Source organism: Triturus cristatus, chromosome 4_2 (genome assembly GCF_964204655.1).
Source record: "Triturus cristatus chromosome 4_2, aTriCri1.1, whole genome shotgun sequence".
Classification (NCBI taxonomy): domain Eukaryota; kingdom Metazoa; phylum Chordata; class Amphibia; order Caudata; family Salamandridae; genus Triturus; species Triturus cristatus.
This window is the reverse complement of record NC_140586.1, coordinates 286,953,975-286,969,469: the sequence shown is the minus strand read 5'-3', so window position 1 is coordinate 286,969,469 and position 15,495 is coordinate 286,953,975. Positions and strand designations below refer to the sequence as shown.

The following is a 15,495-nucleotide window of genomic DNA, read 5'->3' as shown; positions in this document are numbered from 1 at the left end:
GTTCAACAAATTATTTTTAGACTTTCTGCTGCTGCAGTCACTTCAGCCACTGTGCACCAGGAAGCTGTGCACCAGTTAACTGAGCTTACTGGTGCACAAGAGCCACACTCAACAGGGCCATGGTGTAAAGTGAAGCAACTCTGCATCTCAGTGGGCCCAGAGTGTGCTGCAGGCACACCACAGTGCCAACACTGGCTTCCCATACATCAACAGCATAAACTTCCACAAACCAACTAGACCCCTCTGCTCCGCCAGACTTCCACAAACCCTTCCCCTCCCACCCACACACACTACCTTCTTACACAGTCCCACATCCAGTCGCTGTGCCTTCTCCTAAAGCCTAGAAAAACTACCCCTGCACATCAGAGCGCCCTCCTCAGTTCTTGAATTCCGCAAGAAACTGAAGACATTCACACAGCCCCGGCTCGGCCCATACAGCTCCAGGACACCCTCGTGGGCAAGTCGCGAGCTATACAAATACACATACCATAACAGCTGCCACAGTTACTGGGCTTCTTTATGAAGGAAAATGAATGTAAAGGTTTCTCTCCGCTCACACAAGAATTTCATAGTGATAATGGAAGAATATTTAAGTGTGTACATTAGACCAACAGAAGTGATTTGTTAAGGTTACCGGTTCCAAAAGTAGCAGTAACTACCCTTAGACCGCACAGGTCAAAATCCCAAGTAGATTCTCAATATACTATGCCCACTCCTAGAGTTCCAACTGTCCACAAAAATCAATATATAGAACGTAAATGTTTTTTTAATAGGATGGGAAAAAAGTTTCCTTGTTCTCATTGAACATCCAAGCTTCTACTGCTTATAGCTGTAATCAATTTTTAGATCCCAATATTCATTTGTAAAGTCTTTCATTATCCTGTATTACTACTTTATGTGCTGTATACACGTTTTTCCTTTTTACTCATCTCTATGGCTACATTTTCAGGGGTGGGCTTCATCTTGGACAGTCCATCTCCGAAAGGGGTAGGACTTGCATGAATAGGATGTATTCACATTTTAGCGTAAAGTCTTGACTAACATTTGGGCAATTTTGAATCGGGTTTACAGAAATGTGTCTTGTACACATTCCTGAGGTACAAATTGTTTTTTGTTTAAAAATAGAAAAAGTATTTAATATAAAACAAACAAAAAAAGGTTTTAATAGACAAAAAAAATATCGTCCCATTTTATTGTTAAGTACTGATTATGTGTATATGTAACTTTTTAGGCCCTGATGAAGTCCCTATAAAGGGATGAAAACCGTTGGCTGAGTCTGCTAAAAGAGAGGATAGGAAACCGATTAATAAAGAATTTGAGAAAAATATTAGCTTTTGAAGATTAATTAACAACAAAACGAAAGACTTTACAGATGAATATTGGGATCAAAAAAGTGATTATAGCTTTAAGCAACAGTAGCTTGGGTGTTAAATGAGAAGAAAAAAAGATTGCCCTCCTATTAAAAACGTTAAGGTTACCGATAAAGGAGTAATCTTTGTAAGCAACGGTCGCAAGGATGTAGACAAGTTTTCAGTCCTCTCAAGAGTCTTAAATGAGGCACAGAGATCTCCATCGGAGTGAAAATCCTGTAAGGTCCTGGAAGCTTACACACAACTCTGCAAATTCAACAATTTTAACGTGTCAAATTAAAAAGGAGCTTTTGACTCCAGTCATTTAAATCATCCTTTTAATAGGGTGTTTAGTTCCACTTGTAGGGGTCTACAGGAGAGATGCAAATACCAGGACCTGAAATCCACCACAGTTTAAGAGCCAGCGCATAGGAGGCAAATCATTCCCTTAGATTTAAAATCGAATTTGTGTGGCGCATGGTGTTCAAGGTGGGGGACTGACCGAGCACAGGTGAAGGGGAGGAGGAAGCAGCATTCTTCCCTCCTTGCAGGACCTTTTATAAAAGACACCTTCAAGGGTTGAACCTATCTGAATGTAAAGGCCCATGCTACACAACCACAGCACATTATACTAATCCACTGTGTGGGCAAATGCAGTTTTACATGCAGTACGAGACATCAAAAATCTAAACCCATTGAAACCTCGAACTACAGCCAGTTCCCATTTATCGGCGCTCCCTTGCACATGTGCCAATCTGTTTAAATAAAACATTTGAACAATCCAGTGATGCAGCCATTCAAGACATTCCATCCAGGCTCAGTACCTTACCACAACAGGCAAGAATAATTTGGGGGTTGGGATTGGCAGGGGCTGAGTCACTGCCACACAAAACACTTGCTCTATATGGCTACTTTAGTCAGATTCATCCGGCAAGGGCAGTTTACATTTGCAGAATACAGTTGCACTAGCATCGTGTATACGCACCCCAGATGTGAAGCAGCATTACTTTTGCACCACATATTCTCACTATTGCCGTCTGCTTTTGGAAGATGGGAGGGAGCAAGTCTTAGCCCAATAAAAAATCTAGTCTCATCACTTCAATAATAAAATGTAATAAAGTAATTAATGACCAATTGCATTTCATCCCTTATTTGGCACACTGCAGACAACATACCCATGTAGTGTCCAGGTGCATACTCTGGAAGTTTTGCTGTCTTACTCCCATGAAACAAGGGGTTTTGCAGAGCAGAAAACTCTGTTCAACTCTGCAGGGCTACTGGAGGTTACTTTTTGGACTGTGTTCTATGTACCTCAGTATCCTATAGAGTTTACAGCCGAAGAGTCTCTTGTCCTGGGATGGGCCTGGAAGCAGAAAAAGGACGCACAGAGGGCTGGCTGCCCTGTTTAAGTAAGATTCTCAGCAAAACAAGGGTCTTGGGTTTTACGAGAAGATTCAATTCCTGAAATTCGGGAGCTATGCTTTAAGTTTTGCAGAGAACAAAGGCAGAGTTACTTTGAATTCTGTAAAGAGGGTACAATGCGCCCTCTCGCCCAAAGTCTTGCCTTTTTACACCCTTTACTCTCAGCCCTACCCCTCTTTGGCTTAGGGCTGCAACAGTTTCTCTGAATAAGTGAATCCCCAGAGGGCAGCGGCAAGCCCCATACCATGTCATTAGGGCCGAGGATTTGCCCCCTGTAATCAACGGCAAGCTGAGGTGGGCTTATTACCGAGAGTGGGCGACAAAGTCGTACACTGGGATCTGAACCGTCTTCTCCTCCATGATCTCCCGCAGCGTCTTCACGATCAGCTCGTTGTCGAAGGCATCTGAGGAAAGGGAAGAAGGAGTCGCGGTTAGTGGCACATGGGGAGATGGGTGGGCTGACCATATACTGAGTTTGTACTTCTCGAAAGTTCAGCGCCTGGGAGTCGCCACACAGTCACTCCCCGGGACACACAACCAGCAACAATCCCTGCAATCAGACTGCAGGAGCCTTCAACCAATCACATCCTCAATAAGCATGGCATGCAGAGCAAAGCTCGTGGGTGCACATTACAGGCAAATGTCAAACCTATTGGCTTTACCAAATCCTACTGCTCACATTTAGGGGACTACTTTGTTTCAATACTCCATAGGAGAAAGAACATTGTTTTTCCTGCTCTTTTAGGTCTCGCCTGAGCCAGCGCATGCGCTGATCTGGCGAGCCATTTAGTGAGTGGGTTTTAGAAATCCGACCACAAGCTTTTGCTGGCCTAGAGCGTGCAGTTATGCGCACAGTAACGCGTATTCCTTGCATCGCTCGATAAGGCCCCATCTGGCTTTCCTCTCGCTTGCTCTCCCAAGCGCGCGCTTCAGCGCTCCTCCCCCACCACAGAGCGCGTCCCGCTTCTCCCGCTGGCTGCTGCTGCTCCCGGCGCCATCTGGTGATTGCGATCACTTTCACGGCCGCGCGGCTAATGCTTGTGATATATTTCATGCGCTGCGGCGTACCATCACAGTCTGCCATATCGCGTGATGCATAGACTTTTATCTATGTATGGAACGTCTAGTTTATAGGAGTGTCTTGAGACAGAGTTGAAATGCCTTGGTGACTTCTGGGAACAGACAATATCTGGTATGCGCCTTATCCATAGCGGCTACAGTGAAACTACATGCTCACAATGCATTATCAAAACCAATTTTTTCTTACTTTCAGAATGCAACTTCGGGACCTACCTCTCTCTCCCTCTCCACACCCCCCTCTCCCTCTCCACACCCCCCTCTCCCTCTCCACACCCCCCTCTCCCTCTCCACACCCCCCTCTCCCTCTCCACACCCCCCTCTCCCTCTCCACACCCCCCTCTCCCTCTCCACACCCCCCTCTCCCTCTCCACACCCCCCTCCCTCTCCACACCCCCCTCCCTCTCCACACCCCCCTCCCTCTCCCTCTCCACACCCCCATCCCTCTCCCTCTCCACACCCCCCTCTCCCTCTCCACACCCCACACCCCCCTCTCCCTCTCCACACACCCCACACCCCCCTCTCCGCACACCTCTCCACACACCCCTCTCCCTCTCCACACACCCCTCTCCCTCTCCACACACCCCTCTCTACACACCCCTCTCTCTCTACACACCCCTCTCTCTCTACACACCCCTCTCTCTCTACACACCCCTCTCTCCACACCCCTCTCTCCACACCCCTCTCTCTCCACACCCCTCTCTCTCCACACCCCTCTCTCTCTACACCCCTCTCTCTCTACACCCCTCTCTCTCTACACCCCTCTCTCTCTACACCCCTCTCTCTCTACACCCCTCTCTCTCTACACCCCTCTCTACTACCCCTCTCTCTCTACACCCCTCTCTCTCTACACCCCTCTCTCTCTACACCCCTCTCTCTCTACACCCCTCTCTCTCTACACCCCTCTCTCTCTACACCCCTCTCTCTCTACACCCCTCTCTCTCTACACCCCTCTCTCTCTACACCCCTCTCTCTCTACACCCCCCTCTCTACACCCCCCTCTCTACACCCCTCTCTCCCTCTCCTCTCTCCCTCTCTACACACCTCTCTCCCTCTCTACACACCTCCCTCTCTACACACCTCTCTCTACACACCTCTCTCTACACACCTCTCTCTCTACACACCTCTCTCTCTACACACCTCTCTCTCTACACACCCACCTCTCTACACACCCACCTCTCTACACACCCACCTCTCTACACACCCACCTCTCTACACACCCACCTCTCTACACACCCACCTCTCTACACACCCACCTCTCTACACACCCACCTCTCTACACACCCACCTCTCTACACACCCACCTCTCTACACACCCACCTCTCTACACACCCACCTCTCTACACACCCACCTCTCTACACACCCACCTCTCTACACACCCACCTCTCTACACACCCACCTCTCTACACACCCACCTCTCTACACACCCACCTCTCTACCCACCCACCTCTCTACCCACCCACCTCTCTACCCACCCACCTCTCTACCCACCCACCTCTCTACCCACCCACCTCTACCCACCCACCTCTCTACCCACCCACCTCTCTACCCACCCACCTCTCTACCCACCCACCTCTCTACCCACCCACCTCTCTACCCACCCACCTCTCTACCCACCCACTTCTCTACCCACCCACTTCTCTACCCACCCACCTCTCTACCCACCCACCTCTCTACCCGCCCACCTCTCTACCCGCCCACCTCTCTACCCGCCCACCTCTCTACCCGCCCACCTCTCTACCCGCCCACCTCTCTACCCGCCCACCCCTCTCTCTCTGCCCACCCCTCTCTCTCTGCCCACCCCTCTCTCTCTGCCCACCCCTCTCTCTCTGCCCACCTCTCTCTCTCTCTCTGCCCACCTCTCTCTCTCTCTCTGCCCACCTCTCTCTCTCTCTGCCCACCTCTCTCTCTCTCTGCCCACCTCTCTCTCTCTCTGCCCACCTCTCTCTCTCTCTGCCCACCCTCTCTCTCTCTGCCCACCTCTCTCTCTCTGCCCACCTCTCTCTCTCTGCCCACCTCTCTCTCTGCCCACCTCTCTCTCTGCCCACCTCTCTCTCTCTGCCCACCTCTCTCTCTCTGCCCACCTCTCTCTCTCTGCCCACCTCTCTCTCTCTGCCCACCTCTCTCTCTCTCTGCCCACCTCTCTCTCTCTGCCCACCTCTCTCTCTCTGCCCACCTCTCTCTCTCTGCCCACCTCTCTCTCTCTGCCCACCTCTCTCTCTCTCTCTGCCCACCTCTCTCTCTCTCTGCCCACCTCTCTCTCTCTCTGCCCACCTCTCTCTCTCTCTGCCCACCTCTCTCTCTCTCTCTGCCCACCTCTCTCTCTCTCTCTGCCCACCTCTTTCTCTCTCTCTCTCTAAGTGGCAACCAGAGCCCGATAGCACTGCTTGTCCTTTAAAAAAAAAAAAAAAGCATTGGCATAGCAAATAGGTCTCGCCTTTGGGACCTTATAATTGTTTAACCATACAACAGTTAATGTTGTTGCACCAAGGATATTGTGCTGCATAACTACATACTTATAAAAGGTCCCAAAAGCGAGACCTATTGGCTATGCCAAAGCTTGTTTCCTACTTGCATCGCCCCCTTGGTGGTTTACACAAACGAACCACTTCACAGAAGGAGTCCTAGGGCACCTACATTACCCTGCTAACGCGAAACACTTAAATATTTCATTTGCCAAGGGGCACACCATTTGCCCAGGCGAGAGCCTACAGTACCGGTTACTTCATAGGTCAGCTGCATACATCTTACTGCTTACAGACATACAGACAGTGGTGAGACATTTGCTCTGCATTCCTGGACTGTGACAACATCGCAGCTGAGATAAAAATGCAGCAATGGCACACACACAAAACGATAAAAGCAAGTTTGGAAGTGTCTTGGTCTTGTTTAGTTTGTGAGAAAACTGGCATGTGTTGCGATTTACTCGTCATGCTTAATGTATACTTTACTGCGAGATACAACTGGTGGCACTGCAAGTAAACCCCAGCAAACAGGGATACACGTCTCAGATGTGACTAATACTGTTGCCAGGTGAGAGTTGGTGGTTGCCTTTTTTTCTGCTTGGTTACGGCTTTCTGTGACTTCCGGGGTTTGTATCTAGCTTCAAGAGCAATACCTGGGGGCCTTTTATCAGGAATCTTGCCCTCTTAACTCCTTGTGCGGGGAGGGCACGTATTTATTTTGCATCAATCACTGTTCACTTGAGGGCATTGGAAAAGCCAGCTTTTGCACCATGCAACCCAAATGATGGTAGGTGGATAGCCAATTTTCTCAACGCCCCACATCCGATTTTTGGAGTTTTCTATGTAATTGTAGAACGTGAATGCTTAATTTTAGAACTAATTCTTTGGACAACAGCAAATCTGAAATATATCGTAGCTCAGTTAAGGTGGGTGATTATTTCAACTAGCTGCCCCCCAAACCAGTCCAATTGATACAGGCCAGGAAGGTAGCCATTATAGGCATTTTTGGTACTTGCTGTTTGTGTTCTCTCAAACCCTGATCTCACGTCGAACTGCACATGGTAGACCCCCTGGCTCCAACAGGAGGAGGTCTACCTACTATAAACACATCACGAGTGCAAGATTATGCCTACAAAACAAGGCCAAATCCCAAAACCAGTGGTAAAAAGTCAAAAACGAATATTCTGAGAACAAGCATACCATTAATGCAGTTGTGGGGCTTGAAGCAGAATGTAGGAGTGCGACAAGATGTGTCTCCTGCTCTCCCCATCATCGACAGACTAACCAAAATAAATCAAATTAGAACGTCTTGGCCATTCCCAAATGATAATTTATTTGCATGTCCCGAGTCTCCAAAAGGACTCCTCAAATCCATAACGAAGTATTGCAGCAACGGTGACGTGTACTACAAGCAAAGGAAATGGCTCTTCCATTAGTTTATGTGGGGTCCGAAAAAGCCATTACTAGCCGCAGTTTCCACTGCCAGAATGACTACAAGTGATCAAATATTCAGGTGACTTGCAGCAGCCAACTTGACCAGTTAGCAGGCAATAGAAAAAATAAATAGCCAAAAATAAGACCCACATGTGTCCCCGGGTACCTAAAGAGGAGTTTGAAGTCTGCATGCAGATGGACTTGCTGCCACAGAAAGTTTTTAATGCCAGTAGCACATTATGCACTTTTTCCTTTTCTGCAAGAACACACATACGTGTATTTTTCATCCCGTTCCAATGTCTGGGTTTTGACAGTGCAGCTGTCAAACAGACCTACTGCTTGCAATACACAGAGTGGGTTTTGGGGTTGTCACTCAACCATTGGATTTCTCCAAACAATTTCAGCCACTGGCTTGCGACTTTTCAGGCTCAATCTAATGGAATATTCCTGTATTACCTACTGCCTGTTTGGATGCATCCTTCCACCTCAGTGCTTGCACTGAACTTTATAACGAAGTACTGTGCAACCATTGCCTGTTTGGTCCATTTCTGATTGCTTCCTACTATTTGGCTTGCTATGTTCCTTATCTCCTTCCTCATGCCCCGCTCCTTCCAGCAGCCACTCTTTGTTCCCTTCACACACCACTCTTGTATCTCCCCTTGAACAGTCCTTTCGTTGCTTGGAGGACTTGTATCCTTCCACTTCTCATTCATGGGACTACTTTTTTCCTGAAAGCACTCCATTAGGTTGCATTTGTGGTCTTGCTGTTTTTTGTTTATTGCTCCCTCCTAAACCTTACACCTCTCCATCCCGGCTTTTTTCCCACCCCCTGCCCTCACATCAAGTTTCTTCCATTCTAACCCCGCCCACATCCCGTTGCACCCCCTCACAACCCACTGATTCAGCCTTTGCTCCTCTCCCGCCCTGAAGACATTTTCCTCCCACTGTTTCTAGGGCCCAGAAGTTATTTACTGTGGGGCAGCTCTTTTTTCATGAAGCGCTTTTGCATACCTCATGTGAAGTCTGCCATCTCGGAATGGCATATAAAATAATACAAATAAAATAGCACGCGCTTCATTCCTTAGATGCGCGAATGTTGACGGATTCATTTGCATGTCATCACACATGCACACACAGACGGAATGATTCTGCCACCAGACGGAATGATTCTGCCACCAGTTGTGTCATGACTGTTACTCCAGCATGTGTGCATTCACGTCATCACACTTTTTGCAGATGCTGTGCAACACTGACAAATCGGATGAGCAAAGCCATTAGTTCAAAAGGGGGAGAACTACTTACTTTGCCAATGCTGGTTTCATAAAGCCAACAAAAAGACTATATCCTCAGTACGAGAGGCACTGGCTCAAACCAGAATAAATATTTTGGGAATTTGCAGCTTGCCACACAGCAAAGCAAAGCCGGTCCCTCTGGTTACAGTTTTCATTGTTGATGGGTCAGGTCTGGATCATAGGGCTACTGGGATTCCAGTCCTCTACCAAGGATACCCAAAGTATCTCGGAAGATCCCTCCCCCCCCCATAGACTATGCATAGCAAAGGATGGGCACACACCATGACCCACATATCAATCATTCAGTTTCATACAGAGGAAAATGTTGCCTCAGACCGACATACCACAGTCTGCTCAGTACCTCTAAATTCAAAAGAACATTCAGAGACCACTGTACAACCTTCAACCACAACATAGGGCCTTGACTGCCCAAGCGGGGAAGTACTTGAGAAGAAAAATAAAAGAAAAATAAATAAATCAGGGCAGCAGACGGCCTCCGATCCACCTTCCATATTTATTTTTAGGTCGACACAAAAAGTCAGATGATGTTCAAGGATCGCTGATAAGTAGCCTCAAAATTGATATATTAAAAGGTGGCATATAGAGATTGATGTCACAGTAGGTTTAGAACACAAAACGTCAAAGACATTTCAGAGCCCTTATTATTGATGGTGTAAAAGTGGGTAAGAAGCGAAACTCTACATATAACCGAACAGCTTTACAGGAAAAGAAAAATTAAATAAAATGAGAAAAATATATAAAGGTAGGGTTAGAAGGGGCAAGAAAGTGAGGAATCAAACACTGTGGCTAGTCATCCCTTCAGGCTTCATAGCCTCCTTAACGTAAAGAATATTATTGAGACATGTGTCAAAATAAAGGTGGAGGTTTGGGCAGCTACGAACCAGAGACCAGTCATAGGAACTGTAAATAAATGCAAGGATTGGCACCTGTAACCACCAGTTCAAGGCACTGTGGAAATACATTCCCTGTATCCCAGAATGCAAAATCTTACCTCAGCCCCACACAAACCTCTCCTTAACTGTGCAACACCACTCCAGACTGGACTACTTGGACAAACCAAGCAACCTTCATTTGCTCCCTTGGAATGAAGTCTGCATACCCTGCTGCTCTGCAAAACAGATGCTTCAAAAACTTTCAGGGTGCTCACATTGGTTCTGAGCCTTTAACTGACCCCCCCCCCCCCCCTACAAAAAGTTCAAAACTAAACTTAAAAACACATACTTCAGGCAGACACATTACACCTGCTAAAGATTACACCAGCTTTGAGACATCCACCCTGACCTACTAGAAAGACACTGTTCAACTCCAACACATGAATGTGAATTATTTCCTGCACAATTGCCAGCCTGGCTTCATATCCCGTTGCAGCACAAAGATCCTATACATTGTGGATTAGTTGATCACAGATGAAGATGACCCCTGCCTCCTGATATTGCTGCAACCGCAACAGCATTCAACTGTCAACCACCCCACCCTCATACGCACCGCCAATTGTCAAAATGGGATTCACAGGCAACAACTTTCACTGGTTCTCCTACCTTTCAACGGACACCATTTTATTTTATTGTGTTTTTTTTGTTTGTTTTTTAAATAGGCACCTCAAGGTAAAAGAATCCCATCACCAGCAGAGTCCCAAAGAGATCCATACTGCTTCCCATTGTCTTCAATTTTACACCGAGCTGCTTGGTGGTCTGCTCAGATAACAGTGTCAAGATTTACCAGGAGCCAATGATGCACAACTCTACGAAAGTCTCTGCTGTTTCAGGCACCCAATGCCTTAAATACTGCTGGCACATCATCAAGCCCCAAGTTTCACCGAGTGTCAAGGCACTTGGATTCACCCTGGACACCAACATCACCCTCAAGAAACACAAAGACAAAAAAAAAAAAAATTGCCTAGTACAAACTGTTCTAAAGAGAAAACGTTTCTTCAAGACAGTGACTTTAGAACTGGTGTTAAAATCCTCACACTCCTGCACCTGGATGGTGATAATGCCCTGCTCCACAGCCTCCCAGACTACCCAGTGGAACACCTCAAGGTCATCCTTACGGCAGCACGTCTCATCCTGGGCCTAAAGTAGTATGTTCCCATCACCCCCCTATTCTGATGGAAGTACATTAGCTCCCCTTGCTGGCCCGCACCATCTTCAAAACCAAGGCATTATTTAAAAATCCATAACAACCACCATCACCGCTCATCTTGCGGACAATCTCACCATCTCTGGTGGGTCTCAATGCACCTGCAACTAGGACACCTTCATACTGGAGACAAAGGAGTTAAAAAAAAAAAAAAAGAGGGGGAACAAACCCACACACACAAGACTGCAGGCCTGGCCTATATACACACCCAAGATCTTGAACAACATCCCCCATATCACTCTTGAATATCCAAACACTGCTCCACTTTAGGAAAGAGTTGAAGACTCGCCTCTTTAAAGAACTCTACATCACAATTCATTAACTGTCCACAGCCCAGCTTCTATTGCTCATTGACTTTTGACCCTGTACAGCACTCCACATCCTTTTGGCACTACAGAAATACCACATACACACAAGCAAAAACAAAAAACTATTTTTCCAAAACATTCTTCAAACATTCCTGCGCCTGTAATCACACCATTGAAAACAGACATTACCTGGAACGTTGCTGTGCTTATAGGTGTGGCGATCACAGCAGACATCAGAAAAACTAAAGGCATGCCAGCACAGGACCACAGACGTTCACATCTGCAAGCTGAATGGGATTACCTTTAAGGGTTGGTCTCGGGGAGCAGTCTCCACTTCGGAAACACTAAAAGGTTCAACAAAACCTCAGGGCTTTCACTAAAACACATGCACACGTGACCCCACAGAGAGGTTTCCAGCTAAAGGAAGGAGTACATTTACAGGTGTTTTATGTACTGAAGAATGCCAAGCAGCTTCGTGCTTGTCACACCGCCAATCCTCATTCGCTCATGGAGCTCAGATCCCACTGCCAGAAAGCCTCTCGGAATACCCAGCCTTCAGCAACCAACCAAAACCCCATGCAGGGAGAATCAAATTGGTCATATAAAGTCACTTCCCCTGCGAAGCTACGATTTCTCCTATAGCATCAAAACAAACCTAAGAGCGCTAGACTAAGATTCTCTTTCTCCCCCCCCCCGAAAAAAAAAATCAACTCGATTTTTTTTTGGTACTGTGCTACTCTCACTGTACACACTGCACAAGCTTCCCTATCCCTGCCCCTTAGATTAATATTTTTTTTTTAACTTTTTCTCTCTCCAGCACACAGAGACAGAGCCCCAAGTCTTCTAATGATCGCTGCAACATTTTATTCCACGATGCACCTGGCCAATCAGATTTAGTACTGTGGAAACGGTCCTGCAGTACCAAAATGCTCAATCTGCCAATCAGAGGGCACCATTTTTTTTTTATTTCAGCACAGTGGGACGCTCACTGACAATTATGAGGAGAGAAAGAAAGTTTACTTCCCGACCAGAGCTAATCTGGTCATTTTGCTGAAATGATGAACATCTGGTTCTCTGCAAATATTGCATGTGCCACCACTGATGTAGGAAGTGAAATAAAAGCAGGCCTACAATTGCATGCATGGCAAAAAGTTGATCCAGAAGTCTTTGCGTCTTATTAACTTAGTGAAACCCTACCCAAAGAAATGCAACCCATCACCGAACCATCCCTTCCACCAAAGGCCACCTCATAAAATGAGACCGCAATGTACTTCTGTACCTCCAGTGTTGCCACACTCATGTGCAACAGCATGAACCAAACTGAAGTACTTCCTGCGCCTCTTAATGGCCTCATCCTCCCTCACCACCTACTGCCACTGGCCACCACCTCCAATGCACAGCACTCACCGGGATGGTCGAAGTTGAACTGGCCCTTGAGCGCCTTGGCCTTCTGCTCTGCCGTCAGCACCTTATAGAAGCTGTCCTGGCTCAGCATCACCACCTGCTTCTGCCGGTGGTCCACCTCGTTCTGGCCCAGGAGCTGCACGATCTTTGAGCAGACCGAGGACTGCAAGAGAGCAGAGACCAGAGGCTGTTTAAGAGATGCGTGAAACACAGGTGAAATTCCTGAAACCATATCCCTTTTTTACAATCCAGACTATAACATGTTTCTACAGTGCTCACTTCCAAACCCCCTGCAGCCACAGTCAGCGGAGTGTAAAAACCAGAGCATTTACCCAGCCTTTATGTTACTAAAATCAAGCAGAGACGAAAGGCAGAGGTGCAGGACCGACTTCGATCCCTGGGATCAGCAGGGTGCAGACGGATGCCCCAACCCTCTGTGCACTCTTATCATCAGAGAAGTATTCACTATAGTTCTGCCCAAAGGCGAGGGCAGGGTAATGCTGTTCAATTGTCAAGTGGAATTATGGGAAAACGAGAACATTTCATTTAGGAGAAAAGCTGAGAAGCAAACCATTCATACAAACAATATAAAAACAGCAGGCAACTCACAACACCAACTGATCTGCTGGTCTTCCGTTTATAGATGTACTTGCAGGGCCCAAACACAGGTCAACTAATGGGGGGTTACTGCTCAAAGCTGGGGTGCTATGTTGGGTGAGGTACGCCGCCACCACCACTGGCCCAGGAACCACTGATCCAGTAGCATAACTGGAAACCAAACAAATTACCACACACTCACTTCTCCCCCGGGCAGCGGCTACCAACCAGTTACAAACCATTGAATACAGGGCCAATATAAACTACTGAACATCTGAGGGAGAACACAAAAACGCACATCAGAACTAACTCAAAACTCTCGCCCAAAAGCTACCCAACACCAACCCTCCATTCAACATCCAGCACAACGGCCAACAAAGCTATTGACAACTGTGGAGGTAACACAATGACAGCACAGCCAAAATCACTTAAAGCACGTTGTGGGCACAGGCAGGCATGTGCCTCAAAATCCAATTCATAAGTTCAAGGGCACCAGGTGAGTACCTTACAAGTGAACTCCCCCAATCTCACCCCGCAGCAGCAGCAGCCACTCCCCCTTTATTACACAGGACAGATCACAGGAGAAGACAAGCATTTGCAAGGCAAATTGGTCTTTCATTTGCGCGAGTTACAGGTATTGGCATTGTATACGACAATGTCTTTTACCCTTGTGTTTTGGAGTGGAGTGAGTGTATGGTGTGGAATGGATTTGTGGGTTGGATTGGGATTATTTGTGGAATAGTGTGTGGTGGAATGGATTTGAGTAGTGTAATTATGTGGAACGGCATTTTGAGATGCGGAGTGGAATGTTGTGGATTTTAATTATGTGGTGTGCTGTTGAATTCTGTGGCATGATGTGGAATTTTGTGGTGTGGATGTATGTGGTGTGTTGTGTAATTGTGTTTTTGAGTTGAAACAGGTTGTTTGTCAAAATATGTAGTGTGGAATGGAAATGTGTAGAGTTAACTGTGTGGCATGGAAGTGTGTGGTGTTGAGTAGAATTATGCGGATTGGAAGTATGCCCCATGGTGTGGAGTGTGTTTGTGTTACAAAAGTTTTAAAATGATGAAACAATTACAAAAGGAAGGTGGCCTTTCATTGCGCACACATTTTTCAAACCTTATAATATGCAAAGACTTGTCCAAATATCTCAATGAAAACATGCAGAGTGAATCTCCAGTGGAATTTGTGTAGATGAATTTGGAATTTGGGGGGGGGGGGGGGGGGCTTGAGCAATGTAGGGTGCTGTTTGGGTTGCTAATGGCCCTAGGGCTTGACACATCTCTGCTTCGAACCACATTTTACAATAGTTTCAAGTTTCTTTATTTTTGCATAGTTAACTAAAACCATTGCAATATTAACACTTAAAAGAATAAAGATTTTAAACAGACATTCAATATGATTTCGTCCACCTTTGCTGCCCCTTTTTGGGGAGGGGGTTTGTCAAGAAAAGGATCTCCGAATAAAAGCAATTAAAACCCAAGGTAAAAAATTCTTTACAGTTCAAGACCAGAATCAATTGTGGTTAATAATGAAAGTCATTAATATTTTAAAGCAATAAACTCGGAAGTCACTAATCTTCTATGGGACAACAAGCCAGCAAGGATAGCCACGTGCAAACAGGTCAGAAGCTGGTACGACGGAGGCATTGCCTTACCCGATATCCATGCACACTACCGGGCCTCCCAACTGATGAGTCAGTGGCTCCACATGCCTGATACTGACCCAGCATATCGCCTAGACAGGGTAACCCTGGGAACTGGGGGAAGGAATAGAGTACTCTACAACAAGAGGAAAACAATGGGGCTCATGGGACCGACAGCACACACAATTCAGGTCTGGCACACAGTGACACAACACTTCGGGTGGGCCGATAAGCTCACACAAAACACTCCACTGTGGGACACTGGTAGGCTGGGTACCCTGGGAAAGAGAAAAGGGTTTCAGAAGTGGGACTTGATAGGAATCTCCTGGTTGGGGGACCTA

The 15,495-nt window shown here is 46.8% G+C and overlaps 1 protein-coding gene across 1 annotated transcript in view; it reads right to left on the bottom strand.

Annotated features, from left to right (window-relative positions):
- UCK2 (uridine-cytidine kinase 2) overlaps window positions 1-15,495 on the bottom strand; it is a 122,187-nt gene that overhangs the window by 39,786 nt on the left and 66,906 nt on the right. Inside the window, exons 2-3 of the mRNA XM_085601540.1 lie at window positions 12,916-13,075; window positions 3,079-3,175 (exon numbers count right to left, since the gene is read on the bottom strand). Of these exons, the coding sequence (XP_085457666.1) occupies window positions 3,079-3,175; window positions 12,916-13,075 (257 nt within the window). The remainder of the gene's footprint in view (window positions 1-3,078; window positions 3,176-12,915; window positions 13,076-15,495) is intronic.